This window comes from Callospermophilus lateralis, chromosome 6, assembly GCF_048772815.1.
Source record: "Callospermophilus lateralis isolate mCalLat2 chromosome 6, mCalLat2.hap1, whole genome shotgun sequence".
Lineage (NCBI taxonomy): Eukaryota > Metazoa > Chordata > Mammalia > Rodentia > Sciuridae > Callospermophilus > Callospermophilus lateralis.
In genome coordinates this window covers 79,275,248-79,289,999 of record NC_135310.1, presented here as the reverse complement: position 1 = coordinate 79,289,999, position 14,752 = coordinate 79,275,248, and the positions used below count along the sequence as shown (strand labels likewise).

Below are 14,752 nucleotides of genomic sequence, written 5' to 3'. Positions count from 1 at the left end.
TTGAAAGTTTGAGTAAAAATAATGAAAAACTAAAGATAAACTGCATACAGATCTAAAAACTAAAGATAAGGAAACAGTGCTTTATAAAACTAACCTCAATCTTATCTGAATGAAATCCTGTTGTGAAATCCGGGGACTGTAAATCTCTAGGACTACCCACACCTGCATAGCTTCCTTCAGAGTCTGATGTCAATAGTTCTGGAAGAGATTCCACAGAATTGGTCTTACCAGACTTTAATAATCCTAAAGTGAGAAGTTAAAACAAAACCAAAAAAAAATTTAAACGCATAAAAATTAAACATATATGCAATACAGTCAATGAGACAAATAGAGAGCTAAAAGCTTCCACTTAACCAGATTTTATAAAATTTAAATTATATTCACAACACCAAAATCTTATCATTCAAGCTAACTGGAGAAAGATATTAGATTAAGTGAAAAAAATAAAATGAAAGAGGTTGTAAAACAATAGTGTTATTCATCATGATTACATGCCAATTATGCAATGAAACTGAGGAAGATAGTTTTTGGGATCTGCTTTGAAGCAATGGTTGAGACCTTTTTTCCACCATAAAAGAAAAAAAAGAAGAAATGAAGGAACTCCAGACTCCTCTCCTTTCTCTTTCTCTCCCTGTACAGAAATCTCTACATTCATGCAGAAAAGGACTAATATCATCTGTGTCAGAAGAAGCACATGGCCTTTTTGCCTCTCCTTTATCCAGTAGACTAGCCTAGTAGCAGAGATTCCTAGAGAAGTCGATTATAATCTGTTTGAGAGTTGGTGTTCTTTTTTTCCCCCTATAAAAAATGTCTTCTATTGGGAGTATTTTAAATTAATTTATCTCCTGAAGTAAAAGTGTTATGAAATGTATATACCACTTCTTAGATAACTGAGGAAGCCTAAATGCCTACCTTTGTTTCACACTTTGTATTCTGCATATTAACACAATACTCATTCCAAATATAAACAATAAATTAAACTTTTGCTTAATTTCAGGTGATCATTAGAACATTTCAAATTCTTTAGAATCTGGATGAAGTATCAAAATAAATTTTAAAATAAAGATTATCTCAGTTGTTAAGCTATACAACTGAGTTAAAAATAAGTAAGACATACTATCTCTTACACATTATTGAGTGCTTTCCAATGAAAGTAAATCACTTTGACAAGTTATATGCTTTTTTTTAATGTTATCACTGCTAAGAGGGTTTGAAAATAGATTCTTTTTCCCCAACTATCATTTGAATATTTTTCGAGATTTTTTCATCTAACACAGTACATTCAAGTTAATTAGAAATAAACCTAGACAATCAACTGGATATCTGAAATGGCCAACAATTATTTTTGGTCAAAAACACTTTCACAGAATGTCAATCGTGTAACTTTAAGCATCAACACATACGCTAAGCCTTCACACAACAGTCTTCAGTGAAATTTGCCACATACTCTTAATTTATTTCCATAATTAGGTCTTTTGTTTAAATTTAGTCTTCTAACCATTATCAACTTTGGCTACAGAAAAAATGGTACAGCAGGAAAAATATAGTATTGGAATCAAGAAAGTAAATTCTATTTCTTTTTGCCACTACCTCAAATCGCTTAAGTTTTCTGAGGTTTAAAGTAAGTAATATAAATTATTTCATTACTATGGTCTCTTTGAGTTCTGACATGCTAAGATTTTAACACATGTACTAAAAATAACATAAAAGCAAATCAAATATCTGCCTTTTTTATGTCATTTAGGTGACTAGGATATCACTAAGTGGATGACTGTTTATTTATCCTTCCATCCATCTACCAAAGGGTCTTCCTAAGGGCTAGATATAACTCACAACAGAAAATAGAAAACTATAGTTTTAAGTCTGCAAAGGTCTTCAGACATGTTTTCCATTTACTATGTCTCCTGATTACTATTTTCAGTACTTTATAAAACAACTTAGGCATATTATCTATGCTTTTTATATTTTTTGTTGATCTAAAACTATTATTCTTGATATTATTCCCTGTGAGCTTTATTAACATTTTAAGTACCCCATTTGTAATAGCTAATTAAACAAACAAAAATAAACACCCTCCTTTTTGCCTGCATAACAGCTATCTTTTCCTAAGGGATGTGAAACGATGCTTGTCTTTTACTTTTCAAAATCACTAAAATGGAGTTGACTGATAGAAACTGTACAAGGTATGTCTTAGTGCTATAGACAGACACACCTACCATTTACAAAAGCCATACTATAGTCTCATTATTTTATTGTCATATTTCACATTTTATCTAGAGAAACTGTTAAAAATTTAGATAAATCTAGATCATATAAACCTAGAATGTGCAACAGTCAATAATATTACCAGCCTAAAATTCTGGGGGGAAAAATACAAAACAAAAAGATATGGGGGATACTGTTCTAATTAAGACTAAAGAGATATAAATAAGCAAAAGCGGGGTTTAACTTGAGAGAACACTGGATTATTTTAACGATTAAAACTAAAAAGGCTATAAAACAATTTTGAATAATCAGGGAAATCTGGATTAGAATGTAAAACTAAATAATACTAGTGAATTAATGTTAATTGTCTTGTTGTGATAATAGTATTGTGGTTTTATAGAAAACCACATAGTATGTGATTTTATTCTTAGGCGATTCATATTAAAATATTTAAGGAAACATGTCATGTCTAAAACTTATTCCAAGTGGATCAGTACTAAAAAGTATCTATTATTATACACATACTCACAAACTTGAGTATATAGGTGTTAATGGTATCTTTCTTTCATCTTTTCAGTAAGTTAAAAGATTTCCAAAGAAAAAACTGAGAAAAGGAATTTAGAAAAACATTACCTTTTATTTTCCAACCTAGATTTAAAATGTGCTACATTTGATTAGATTATAACCTCTTTATGCACATAAATTGCATCTCAGTTGGAGCATTAACATATTTGAATCTGTCATATGTTGCCCATACTAAACCTCTATGCCATTGGACAGAATAGTCTTTCTAAAAACATAAATTTTATTCAATCATACCCTATTTTAAAAATTCATCACCTACAACCATTAGAATAAAACTCCAAATTCCTTAGTTTGGCAAAAATAATAGCCTCCAAAATCTGACCCTATCCAACGTATCTCCTATCTGCACACACACTACATCACTACATGGCTAAGTCCGCTTGGGAAGATATTGTCCCCTTTGCTAAGTATGTCCATCTGCCTCATTTTCTTGGTTAACTTCTCTTCATCTTAAAGCTTCAGCTGGGACAACACTTTCCTCTAACAGGTATTCCTTGATTTCAAATTCATTGGAATGTCTCTTTTGTGCTGCCAGAGCAAACTTCAGAGTAGATACCACAATACAAACTGTAATTTTGTAGCTTCTGAAAGGACTATATTCTATGTGCTCCAGCAGATAGCATGTAGCACATAGAATAAGGTAACAAAGACATCAAAGACTAAAATTGGAAATATATGCTAGAACACTTTCACTGACCTGTAGATGGTGGACTCTGAATAATATCTGAGAGGTTATAACCTCCAGAACTATCTGAACGCTTACGTGGCTTCTTTTTAGCTTTTGTTTTTGCCTTTTTAAACATGATTTCCCTAGAAAAAAGCACACACAAGAGCGAAAATGAATTAGAGATGAAACAGTGGAAAAAGTATGTATTTTAACCAACAGAATGTAGTATATTTTGGTCAAACAGAAACTATGAAAGCACAGGCAAGCTCTAGTTACATTCACCAATGTAGATCTGAGTAAATTACTTAATTTCACTGGGTCTTACTGTGATATTATTATTCTCATCCTGGCATTTCTGTGAAAAATTAAAAACAAGTTGGTAAAAAGGAAAATATGTGGAAAAGTAAAACTCAAGTCATAGGCCTCAAAAAGTGCTACAAAGAGACTATGAACAGAAGCAGGTCAAGGCACAGCCACTACCATGGTGCCTCACCAAATACACCAAGTTCACATCAGACATGATCCAAGAGGTATATATATAGCTTTGCTGAGTATGAGCAGCGCTCCAAGGTCTCCAAGGACAACAAATCTTCAAGTTCACCAAGAAAACACATATGTGCCAAGAGGTAGCAAGAAGAGCTGAAAATACCCTACCCACCATGAAGAAAACTGTTGTCAAGGACTAAGATCCTTAAGCATAATAAAACTTTTACAAAGAAAAAAAAATAAAACACTGTTCACATTTATACATACTGTATTATTAGCCAAGATCTTAACCTAGAAATATCTGGTGACAATTTGTTAAAAATTTCAGAAAATGCTTATTAATTCCCTAAATTAAGTACTATTAGGGAAATAACTATCCTATTTTAACCAAAAAATTATAGATCATATTATATATTTTATCTACTTACAAGGGTCAGCAATGAAGTGTTATTTTGTAGAAAATAATGAGTTATTTATATCAATGTTAATAAATTTATTATAACTTTTAATATAATATAATATATCTAAGTCAGATGTCCAAAATACCTCTGGAACCCAAGAGTAGTTTTTCAGTGAGGTACACAGTGGCTCTATATAGTAAATGACCTGAACACCCAAAGATTTCATTTCAACAGGTTATTTTACTAAACAGAGTGAGAGTAATTCTGTAACAAGTCGATAAGTTAACCTACAACAGTGATTACAAATTCAATTCAGGGCTGGTCAAGTCAGCTCACTCTAAGGGATTATATAGAATCTGGGATATTTTGTCAGTCACTGTAGGCTTATAATCTATTGAAATAAGTTCCTTAGAGAGGAACCATTTGAAAATAGTACATCATTTCTGGCTGGTGCACTCCTCTTTGGAACCTCTTTAGTTCAATCTCTTCAAAGGTAAATCTCTACTCTTCTACCAAGATGGCAGAGAGGCAATCCCTTAGCTGAATGAGGCTTCGGAATGGACCAGGGATCTAATGCTCCTTAAATTCAAGTACTCACCCTAGTCTTCATAAATCTGATACCACTAATTCTTAAGCATTTCCCGAACTGCTTTATTTTTTTTTAAGTCATTACTCTTCAGAACTACTTTCCAGATTCCAAAACTCTTAATATATCCTGAGGACTGTTTGCTCCTTTCTTCTTCTCTCTGCTGTAGTACAATATGACCTTTCAAATTTCTTTACTGTAATATCTCAGCACATTGGGAGACAGTTAAGATTACTGTACTTATTTGATCAAATATGTTTAAACTAAAGCCTATATTCTTTTTATACTTGTACTTGATGCATTTATTAGACTTGCAAGGATTAATTATACATTTATTCTATATTATAACAAGACTAAGAAAGAATATAAATTTTTCAATTTCTTCTTCCAAAATATCAAAATAAAATGTCAAGTATCCAAGACTGGGGGAGAAAAAAGGAAGGAAAGAAGAAAAGGACAGAAAATAAAACAAAAACAGCTTACGAGTAATTTTGTTCCATATTTATTTCTTCATTCAAAAAGATATCTCCATCTTCTATTTCCAAATAGCTAATATCTGGTCCATCTTGATAAGGTGTAATGATTCGTCTATCCATTGCTGGAATCTGTAGAATTAACCATGTTATTTTTAAGTACCAAGTTTTTTTTTTTTAATTTAGAAAATATATATACTTATGTTTTTAGTATGTGCTAACATTAACTAGAAAAAGTTCAGAATGCCTACTGACCTCCTAAATTTACAACAAAGAAAAATGTGACTAGCTTCATTAAAAAGTATAATTCACAAAACTGCTATTTCCTGATTTTAGAGGAAAACCCTTAGTTTTTCTCCATTCAGTATACTGTTGGCTTTGGGTTTATCATATATGGCTTTTATAATGTTCAGGTAAGTACCTTCCTCCTATCCCAAGTTTCTCCAGCATTTTTTACATGAATGGTAACTGTATTTTCTCAAAGGCCTTTCCTGTGTCTATTAAGATGATAGTATGGTTCTTATCCTCGGGGAAAAAGCTCTACTTTTATTATTAAATATTCCATTTCTTTTTTTGTGAACATCTTTGTGTGTCTATTGAGTATTTCTTAAAATATATTTTTAATTTTATTAATGCAATATAATTATACAAAGTATTTGAATCCCTTTTGACAAAATTATTAACATACAAGGAATTAATCAACATACAAGGAATTAGATTTCAATCCCCATTCTCTCTTCCCAACCCTTTTTCTCCCTCCTCCACTCTATTGACCTTCCTTTCACTCCATTATTTATTTTTAATTAGTTCTTTCCCCATATATATAATGATATTTATTATCATTCTGTTAGATTCATTCCATATTTCTCTTTTCCTTCCTTACTCCCTCCTTCTCATTCTCCATTTCTACTCCACTGATCTTCCTTGCATCTTTATATCTGATCTTCCTACACCACTGCCTTCTTTTCCTCATTTTGCTTTAGCGTCCATGAGAGAAAACATTAAACCCCTGATTTTCTGAGTCTAGCTTATTTCGCTTAGCATGGTTTTCTTCATTTCCATCCACTTACTAGCAAATACTAGTAATGCTATTTCATTCTTCATTTTGGCTGAATAGGATTCCACTGTGTAAATATGCCATATTTTCTTCAACCATTCATCTCTTAACAGGCATCTGGGTTGATTCCATAAATTGCTTGTTGCTATAAACATTTAGTATCCATATCACCACAGTAGTTGCTTTTCGTGCATTTGGATAAATACTGAGGATTGGGATAGCTGGGTAATATGGTGGTTCCATTACCAATTTTTTGAGGAATATCCATAATACTTTCCAAATTATACTAATGTGCAGTCTCACCAATAATGTATGAATGTACCTTTTCCCCCCACAACCTTACCAACATTTATTATCATTCATGTTCTTGATAATTGCCATCCTGCCTACAGTGAGATGAAACCTTAGTGTAGGTTTGATTTGCATTTCCCTTATTGCTAAATAAGAACATTTTTTTCATGTATTTGTTGGCCATTTGTGTTTCTTCTTTTGAGAAATTTCTGCTTGGTTCTTTTGATTATTTATTGACAGGGTTATTTGATTTTATTAGCACTGGGCTGTTTGAGTTCTTTATATATTCTAGATATTAATCCCCTGTCAGAGTTAGTAGCTGGCAAAGATTTTTTCTATTTTGTAGGCTCTTGCTTCACTCTCTTAATCATCTTCTTTGCTGTGCAGAAGCTTTTAATTAGATGACATCCCACTTATTAATTCTTGGTTTTATTCATTAAGCTTTAGGGGTCTTGCTGGGGAAATCAGTGCCTGCATCTATATGATGGAGTGCTTGTCCCTATATTTTCTTCTGGCAGTTCCACAGTTTCTAATTCCTTAGTCTTGGAAATATTTTGATTTGTGCCGAATGAAAGATAGGGATTTAGTATCAACATACTTTATATACAAACAGAGATATGAAAAATTGTGGTATATGTGTGTATTAAGAATTGTAATGCAAAAAGAAAGAAAGATAGGGATTTAATTTCACTTCTCTACATATAAATATCCAGTTTTCACAGTATCATTTGTCTAAAAGGCTGTCTTTTCTCCAACATATATTTTTCATCAAGTATCAGATGGCTATATGTGGATTTGTTTCTGAGTCTTCTATTCCACTGGACTTCATATCTACCTCAATGGCAATACCATGCCATTTTTTGCTACTACAGCTCTATAGTATAATTTGAGATGGGGTATTGTGATGCCTCCTATACCACCTTTCTTATTCAGAATTCCTTTGGCTATTCTCAGTCTCTTATTCTTCCAAATAAATTTCAGGATTATTTTTTCTAGTTCTGTGAGGAATGTCACTGGTATTTTGTGGGATGGACATTGAATCTATATATTACTTTTGGAAATATACCCATCTTGACAATATTAATTCTGCCTATCTGAGAACACCTTCTGAAGCCTTCAATTTCTTTCTTCAGTGTTCTATAGTTTTCATTAATTCCTAGATTTTTGTTTTTTTATTTTTTAGGATAATGTTAAGGGGATAATTTTCCTTAATTTCTTTCTCCACTGAGTCACTGTTAGGAATATAGAAAAGCTACTGATTTCAGTGCTGATCTGGTATCCTGCTACTCTGCTAAATTCATTTATCAGCTCTAGCAGTCTTCTTGTGGACTTTTTTGGGTCTTCTATATATATTATCATGTTATCAGCAAACAGTGACAGTTTGACTTCCTCTTTTCCTATTGTTTTATCTTTAATATCCTTCCCTTGACCAATTGCTCTGGCTAGAGGTTCAAGTATTATGTTAAATAGAAATGGTCAGAGTGGACATCTTGGTCTTATTCCTGATTTTAGAGAAAAACCCTTAGTTTTTCTCCATTCAGTATACTGTTGGCTTTGAGTTTAATTATATATGGCCTTTATAATGTTAGGTAAGTACCTTCCTTCTATCCCTAGTTTCTCCAGTATTTTTTACATGAATGGTAGCTGTATTTTATCAAAGGCCTTTCCTGTGTCTATTAAGATGATAGTATGGTTCTTGTCCTAAATTCTATTTATGCAGTGAATTATATTTGTTAATTTGCATGTGTTGAAGTAAACTTGCAACCTTGGAATGAAGCCCATTTAGTCATGGTATATTATCCTATTAATATGTTTTTGAATGCAGTTTCCTGATATTTAATTAAGGATTTTTTGCATTTGTGTTCATCAGGGAGATAGATCTGTGGTTCTTTCCTAAATGTGTCTTTAATTTTAGTATGAGGGTTGTATTACCATCACAGAATGTAATATGGAATGTTCCTTCTCTTTCAATTTCATGGAACAATTTGAGAAACTCCAGTGTTAGCTCCTCTTTAAAGATCTGGTGGAACTCTGCTGAGAATGCAACTGGTCCTGTGCTTTTCTTTTTTGATAGATTTTTAATTGCAGTTTCAATTTCATTACTTGATTCAATCTGGGTAGGTCATAAGTGCCTAGAAATGTGTCAATGTCTTCTAGATTTTTCAGTTTATTGGAGTATAAATTTTTGTTGATTTGAGTATTTTCTTTCTTTAGGTTAGTTTGGCTAAGAGTTTATCAATCTTATTTATCTTTTTGAAGAAGCAACTATTTTTTGCATTGATCCTGTGTATTATTCTTTTATGCCTGATTTCATTAATTTCTACTCTGATTTGTATTATTTCTTATCTTTTTTTGATTTGGAGGTTTATTTTTTCTTAAGGTAGTACATGTGCTTATTATTGGACTCTAATTTTTATGATGTAGGCATTCAATGCAATAAATTTTTCTCTTGGTACCAGTTTCATATTGTCCCAGATATTTTGACATGTTTTTATTTGTTTCTAATAATTTCTCCTCTCATTTCTTCTTCTATCCATTCTTCACTTAAAATAGTATTGTTTAATCTCCATGTGTTTATGTGGTTTCTATTATTTTTCTTGCTGTTGATCTCTAGTTTCATTCCATTAGGTTCTGACAGGATGCATAAGATTAAATCAATTTCTTTGTATTTGCTAAGACTTATATTGTAACCTAGAATATGGTCTATTTTGGAAAATATTCCATGAGCTGCCGAGAAGGCAAATTCAGCTGTTTGGGGGTGAAATATTCTGTAGATATCTACTAGGTCCATTTGATTTATAGTAGTACTTAAGTTGGATATTTCTTTACTGATTTTATGCTTTGATGATATGTCTATTAGTAACAGGAATGTAATGAAACAACCAGTATTATTATATTAGGGTCTATCAAGAATTTAATATCAAACATTTTTTAATATAATTGAGTGTATTGACATTTGGCGTACATATACATATTATTATTCATATCTTCTTACTGGCTTATTCCCATTATCAGCCCCTGTGTCTCCTTTGATTAATTTTTGCCTGAAATCATCTTTTTAAATAGGAGCCTAGCTACTCTAGCTTGTTTACAAACTCCATTCACATATATCTTTTTCATCCTTTTACCTGTAAGTCTGTTGTAGACAGTATATAGTTGGCTCTTGCTTTTTGACCCATTCTGCTAACCTATATATTTTAATTGAGGTGCTGAAACCATTTACATTCACTCTTATTATGGATATGTGGTTTATTGCCATTTTGACTTCTTCTTATGTTTAATTCTATCTTGATTCTCATTTAGATGATTAGTCTTATATTGTTCATCATCTATTTGGGAGTTTTAGGATTCATTTTGGCTTTCTCTATGAGCAGTTTACCTTGGAGAATTCTATGTAGTGCTGGCTTGGTTGTCATGAATTCTTTTAGTTTATCCTTGTAATGGAAAATTTTATTTACCCACTGAATATGAAAGGGAGTTATTCGGAGTATAGCAACCTCAGTTGATAATTGTTTTTAGAGTTTGGAATATCTCATTCCAAATCCTCCTGGAATGAGATGAGAAGTCAGAAGTGAGCCTTATTAGTTTGCCTCTAAACGTGAACTGATGTTTCTCTCTTGCAGCTTTTAATATTATGGTAGGCATTCTAATTATGATGTATCTTGGAGAACTTCACTTCTCATCAGGTTTTTTTCTGGGTTCTGTTTGCTTCTTGTGTGTGGATGTCTATTCCTTTTTGATATTGGGAAAGTCTTCTGTGACTACCTCATTAATAATGTTCTTTAGCTTGTATCTCCATGTTCTCCATTAACCCAGTGATTCTCAGGTTTGGTCTCTTGATGTTGTCCCAAATCTCCTGTGTGTTCGGATCGTGTTCTATTTTTTTTTTTTCCCTTTATGGTATTCTACTCAAATTCAAGTATCCTTTCATCAGGCTTGAGGTTCTGTCTTCAAGTGCTGAAGTTCTATTTTCTATGCAATCTAAATGTTGGTGATGCTTTCAAGTAAATTTTTAATTTGATTGACTATATCTTTTACTTCCAGAAGTTCTGACTGGTTTCTTTTCAATATTTCTAAAAGATCCTAAAGAGAATTACTTAGAAAATTATTTCATTAAGAAGTGTAACCTAATATACTGTTTTAGATGGTAATATTACAGTCACTAAAATCTTTGATGGAAAAACATAAATCTTACCATTTTTCTGTAAAATACAGAAAGATCCTTCAAAACATCATCACTTAAAACATCAAGAGACCTAAAAGATAGGAAGTATAATTCTATCTTAAGACTCAAATGACTTAATACTTATCAAGTACATCTACATATTGCCAAATAAGTAATAAAGTTATTTTTCAAGCTTTATATGTACTCTTTTTGGAAATGGGTGCAGTTATGTATTATATATCTTAAGTAAACAACAAACATATTATACAAATATCAATAAATCTCAAGAAACTGTTATGAATAAATGTACAAAGAATCATTTCTATCACTACAAAATAGCAAATACTCATTTTACAACCTTCATTTTCCAGAAATCATAATTAACTACAAAAGGAGTGCTATATTGATAGAATAGTGGGTTAAGTATCTGGATTCTATCAAGAATTATCACTTCTACCAATTAACTGTATAATCTGAGCAATTCACTTTTGCTTAAGACAAATCTCAAGGACCTCTCAGGTTTCAAACAGGTATTTTAAGATAGCAGTGAAAATTTAAATCAAAGTTTACATTCTAATACAAACACTCTTTTAAAAAAATTTTTTTCTACAATCAGAAATAAGTAACTTGTATATACCCTATCAGTTGTCAACACTTTGGAGATATACAATGCATTAATCTGTGATGCTAAGTCAATTCTGGTGCAGCCCTCAATTTCCTAAATCTCTTCACATATTATTTATATTTCTAGCAAATACATGTTTGATGAAGAACAGTTAATTTTGCACAAATCTTTGTCTTAATGCAAGGTGTGCATCTCCTCATGTTAAGTTATGTAAGTAGAGATATCACCATAGCAGGTATTGTCCTTAAGTGTCTCAGTTGACACATCTGTCTCAACCTAGTAGCTGAAAGATATTGACACCATTTTCCAATACAATAATTTAGATAGAGTTGATGTATGTCATATTTTTTTTTTTTTTGGTTGACAAACAGAATGAGCTTAATTTGGAGATACAGATTAATAAACTGCTATGAAGAAAACTACTAATGTAATGTCAGCAATAGAATTAAATTTAGCTTGAAACCCTAGTTAGGTTCTGACACTCAGACATTAAATGCATTTTAAAAAGACATTGTCTAGTATCTCAAAACATTAATGTGCATTCAAAAGCATTTTCTACAAACTAATAAAAATTGAAATAGCAAAAGAATTTTCTCTAAATTGAACCCTACCTGGCAATTGTTAATAATCTCTTTGTGATTTGCTTCCATAAACTAAAACACTGTATTTCAATCATGTTTTAGAATGTTTCATTAATCATTATTTTGAATTAATTTAATATCATTCTGACTTTGAAAACTAAGTCATTAAAAAGCTGAAATCATTTATAACAAGTATATACATCAAAAATTTCAATTCTTTCCCAAAAATAAAAGAAAAAATATTGCCTTTGTTTTCCCTTTTGCAATTTAAGGATATTAACAAAATCTACTTATAAGATTTTTGTGAAAATAAAATGAATTAATCTATGTAATGCGTTTGGAAAACTTCCTAGTACACAGGAGACACTAAGTATTAGTTTTTATTATCAGTACTATTGAAACTAGATGATAAAGCTTTAAACTAAAACTAAAAATATGGCTTCTAATCTTAAATAACTATGTTCACCAGAAAAAGCTTCATTTTCCCCATTACTGATTTTTATAATAAGAAAAAAAATATTTTGACCTTGTATTTTTTAAAAAGTATTAATTTTTTCAATAAAAAATTGCTAAAAAGTTGACAAATTTCCAAATCCCCCTAATTCAAAAATGTTGACTCCTAACTCATTAGCATTTTCAAATTTGTTTACTTCAAATTTCCAAGTAAACATTATTATTATTCACTTTTAAATTACTAACATATCTACTATTATATATAAACACCCATTTTTGCAAAAGTCATAGAATATGTACACAGAACTAACCTTGCTTCTAGTAAAGCTGCCATATTCAGTCCTATGAACTGTAAACAAGACAGTTTCAATTGTTCAGCATTATACAATGCCGCAAATTCCAGAAGCATAGCAGCATTCTTAAGGGTAACTACAAAGAAAGAAAAGATTTACAAAATTACATGAAAGGCATGCTACTACAAACAAATAAATACACTTAAGTTTGTAAGCTTTGAACATTCAAAACAAAGAAAACAATGGTTATTTTGTACCAAAAATACAAAATTTTTTTCTGGGGCAAAATACAGAATTTAACTTCCACCCAAATATGCAAAAGTAATTTCAAAAGATTGGTTATAAGGAAAAACACACAAATGAAAATTTTAAGCAAAACAAAATATAAAAGAAAACACTGGGTGCCACCTAAAAGCAAATATATAAGAATTGACAATCTTCCACCAAATAATTTTTACTATTAACTTTCATTAATGAACAATTTTCCTTTTCATTTGCATAGCAGAGTAGTCATTCTGTCTTCTATAAAAGTAAAAATGATATTAAGACTAAGAGGAACTGACGAAATAATTCTGTAAAATGCACTAAGTTGATTAACCTATCAGAATATGTATACATTTAGAAAATGCATCTAAATCTAACCTTATTCATGCTAGTGCTGAATCTAATATATTCTGTAAAAGACTCTGGATAGTTATAATGCTAGGAACTTGATGTATGAAGAACCCTATTTTGCTAAGATATTCTACCTCTGTAGCATATAACGTTAGCTTCCTGAACTTCTCTATTCTTTTTCTTAGTTACTCTGATCTGCAGCCAACAGATGAACACAAGTGCTTTCTACACATGGCCTCTTCCATGCTTTTTTAATTCTTTCTCTGTTATACTCTGTCAAAAGGTGAAACGGCAGTCAATAAAGGTCTCTGCCTTACCGGACTAACCTTTCAGCTAATGATAAAAACATCTCACATCTCTCATAAATAATAAAATTGGATCATATAAAAACTTCTCTAAAATTATTTATTTGGGAACAAAGATTGACCAATAATCAAAGACCAGACTTCTATGGAACACTTCTTTTGCTAGGTTCTAGGAGTATTAAAGAATTAATAAAGGAAACTATGCAGAATAGCCAAGGAAGTTCAGGACAGTCAACTGAACAAGTGAAAATATCACCTATATGTATATCTTATACCTACTATATGTTGTGTTCTTTATTTTAATGTATTTTCTTTTCTTACTATTAAAAAAAGATCAAGGCTATTGTTCTCTTTTTTATAACCAAGGAGAAGATGGTCCACAGTGCTCAAGGAAAGTGAGCAAATAAGAACAACAAGGCTAAGAAAACTCCTAGCAAGTACAAAGTAGAAAAATTTAACTACCTCCATACAACCAAAGCATCAATAAAGCAAAACAAATACCAGATTTTAGAAAGTAATAAAATCTTGCATATCAGGCTAAGAAAATTCAACCTGCATTCTAGAGAAAGCAATTAAAAATATCTAAACAAAGAGAAAACATTGTTACTTTCTATACAAAGATTAAAGAAAGTAGAAGGAAGAGAAGCATTTTAAAGACTACTAGACTACACAGAAGGGATGATTAACAGTGACCTCAACTAGCATAGTGACAGTGAGAATCAAAAGGTGAGGGAAATAATCAGCTTTGATAGCTAAAGAATCTCGGCATATGGGACAAATCACAAATAATCTGGAATTTCAAAGTTGGAGTATTCAGGAAAAGTCATGAAATTAACTGAAATAATGGATAGAAAAAAGTTTGAGAGATGAACTTGGTTGACATACATTAATGGAAAAATCATGTAAAACTTCCACTTTCAGTAGAAAATGAATAGCTAAAAACTATATCCAAGACCAGCAAAGT

At 31.2% G+C, this 14,752-nt stretch overlaps 1 protein-coding gene across 2 annotated transcripts in view; it reads right to left on the bottom strand.

The window, feature by feature from the left end:
- The window catches only part of Ibtk (inhibitor of Bruton tyrosine kinase), a 74,276-nt gene that overhangs the window by 20,613 nt on the left and 38,911 nt on the right, over nucleotides 1-14,752 (bottom strand). The window contains exons 18-22 of one of the 2 annotated variants that reach the window (XM_076858471.2): nucleotides 12,887-13,004; nucleotides 10,947-11,007; nucleotides 5,414-5,535; nucleotides 3,488-3,600; nucleotides 95-243 (exon numbers count right to left, since the gene is read on the bottom strand). In XM_076858471.2, the coding sequence (XP_076714586.2) occupies nucleotides 95-243; nucleotides 3,488-3,600; nucleotides 5,414-5,535; nucleotides 10,947-11,007; nucleotides 12,887-13,004 (563 nt within the window). The remainder of the gene's footprint in view (nucleotides 1-94; nucleotides 244-3,487; nucleotides 3,601-5,413; nucleotides 5,536-10,946; nucleotides 11,008-12,886; nucleotides 13,005-14,752) is intronic. The other variant, XM_076858472.2, reaches the window with a different exon arrangement.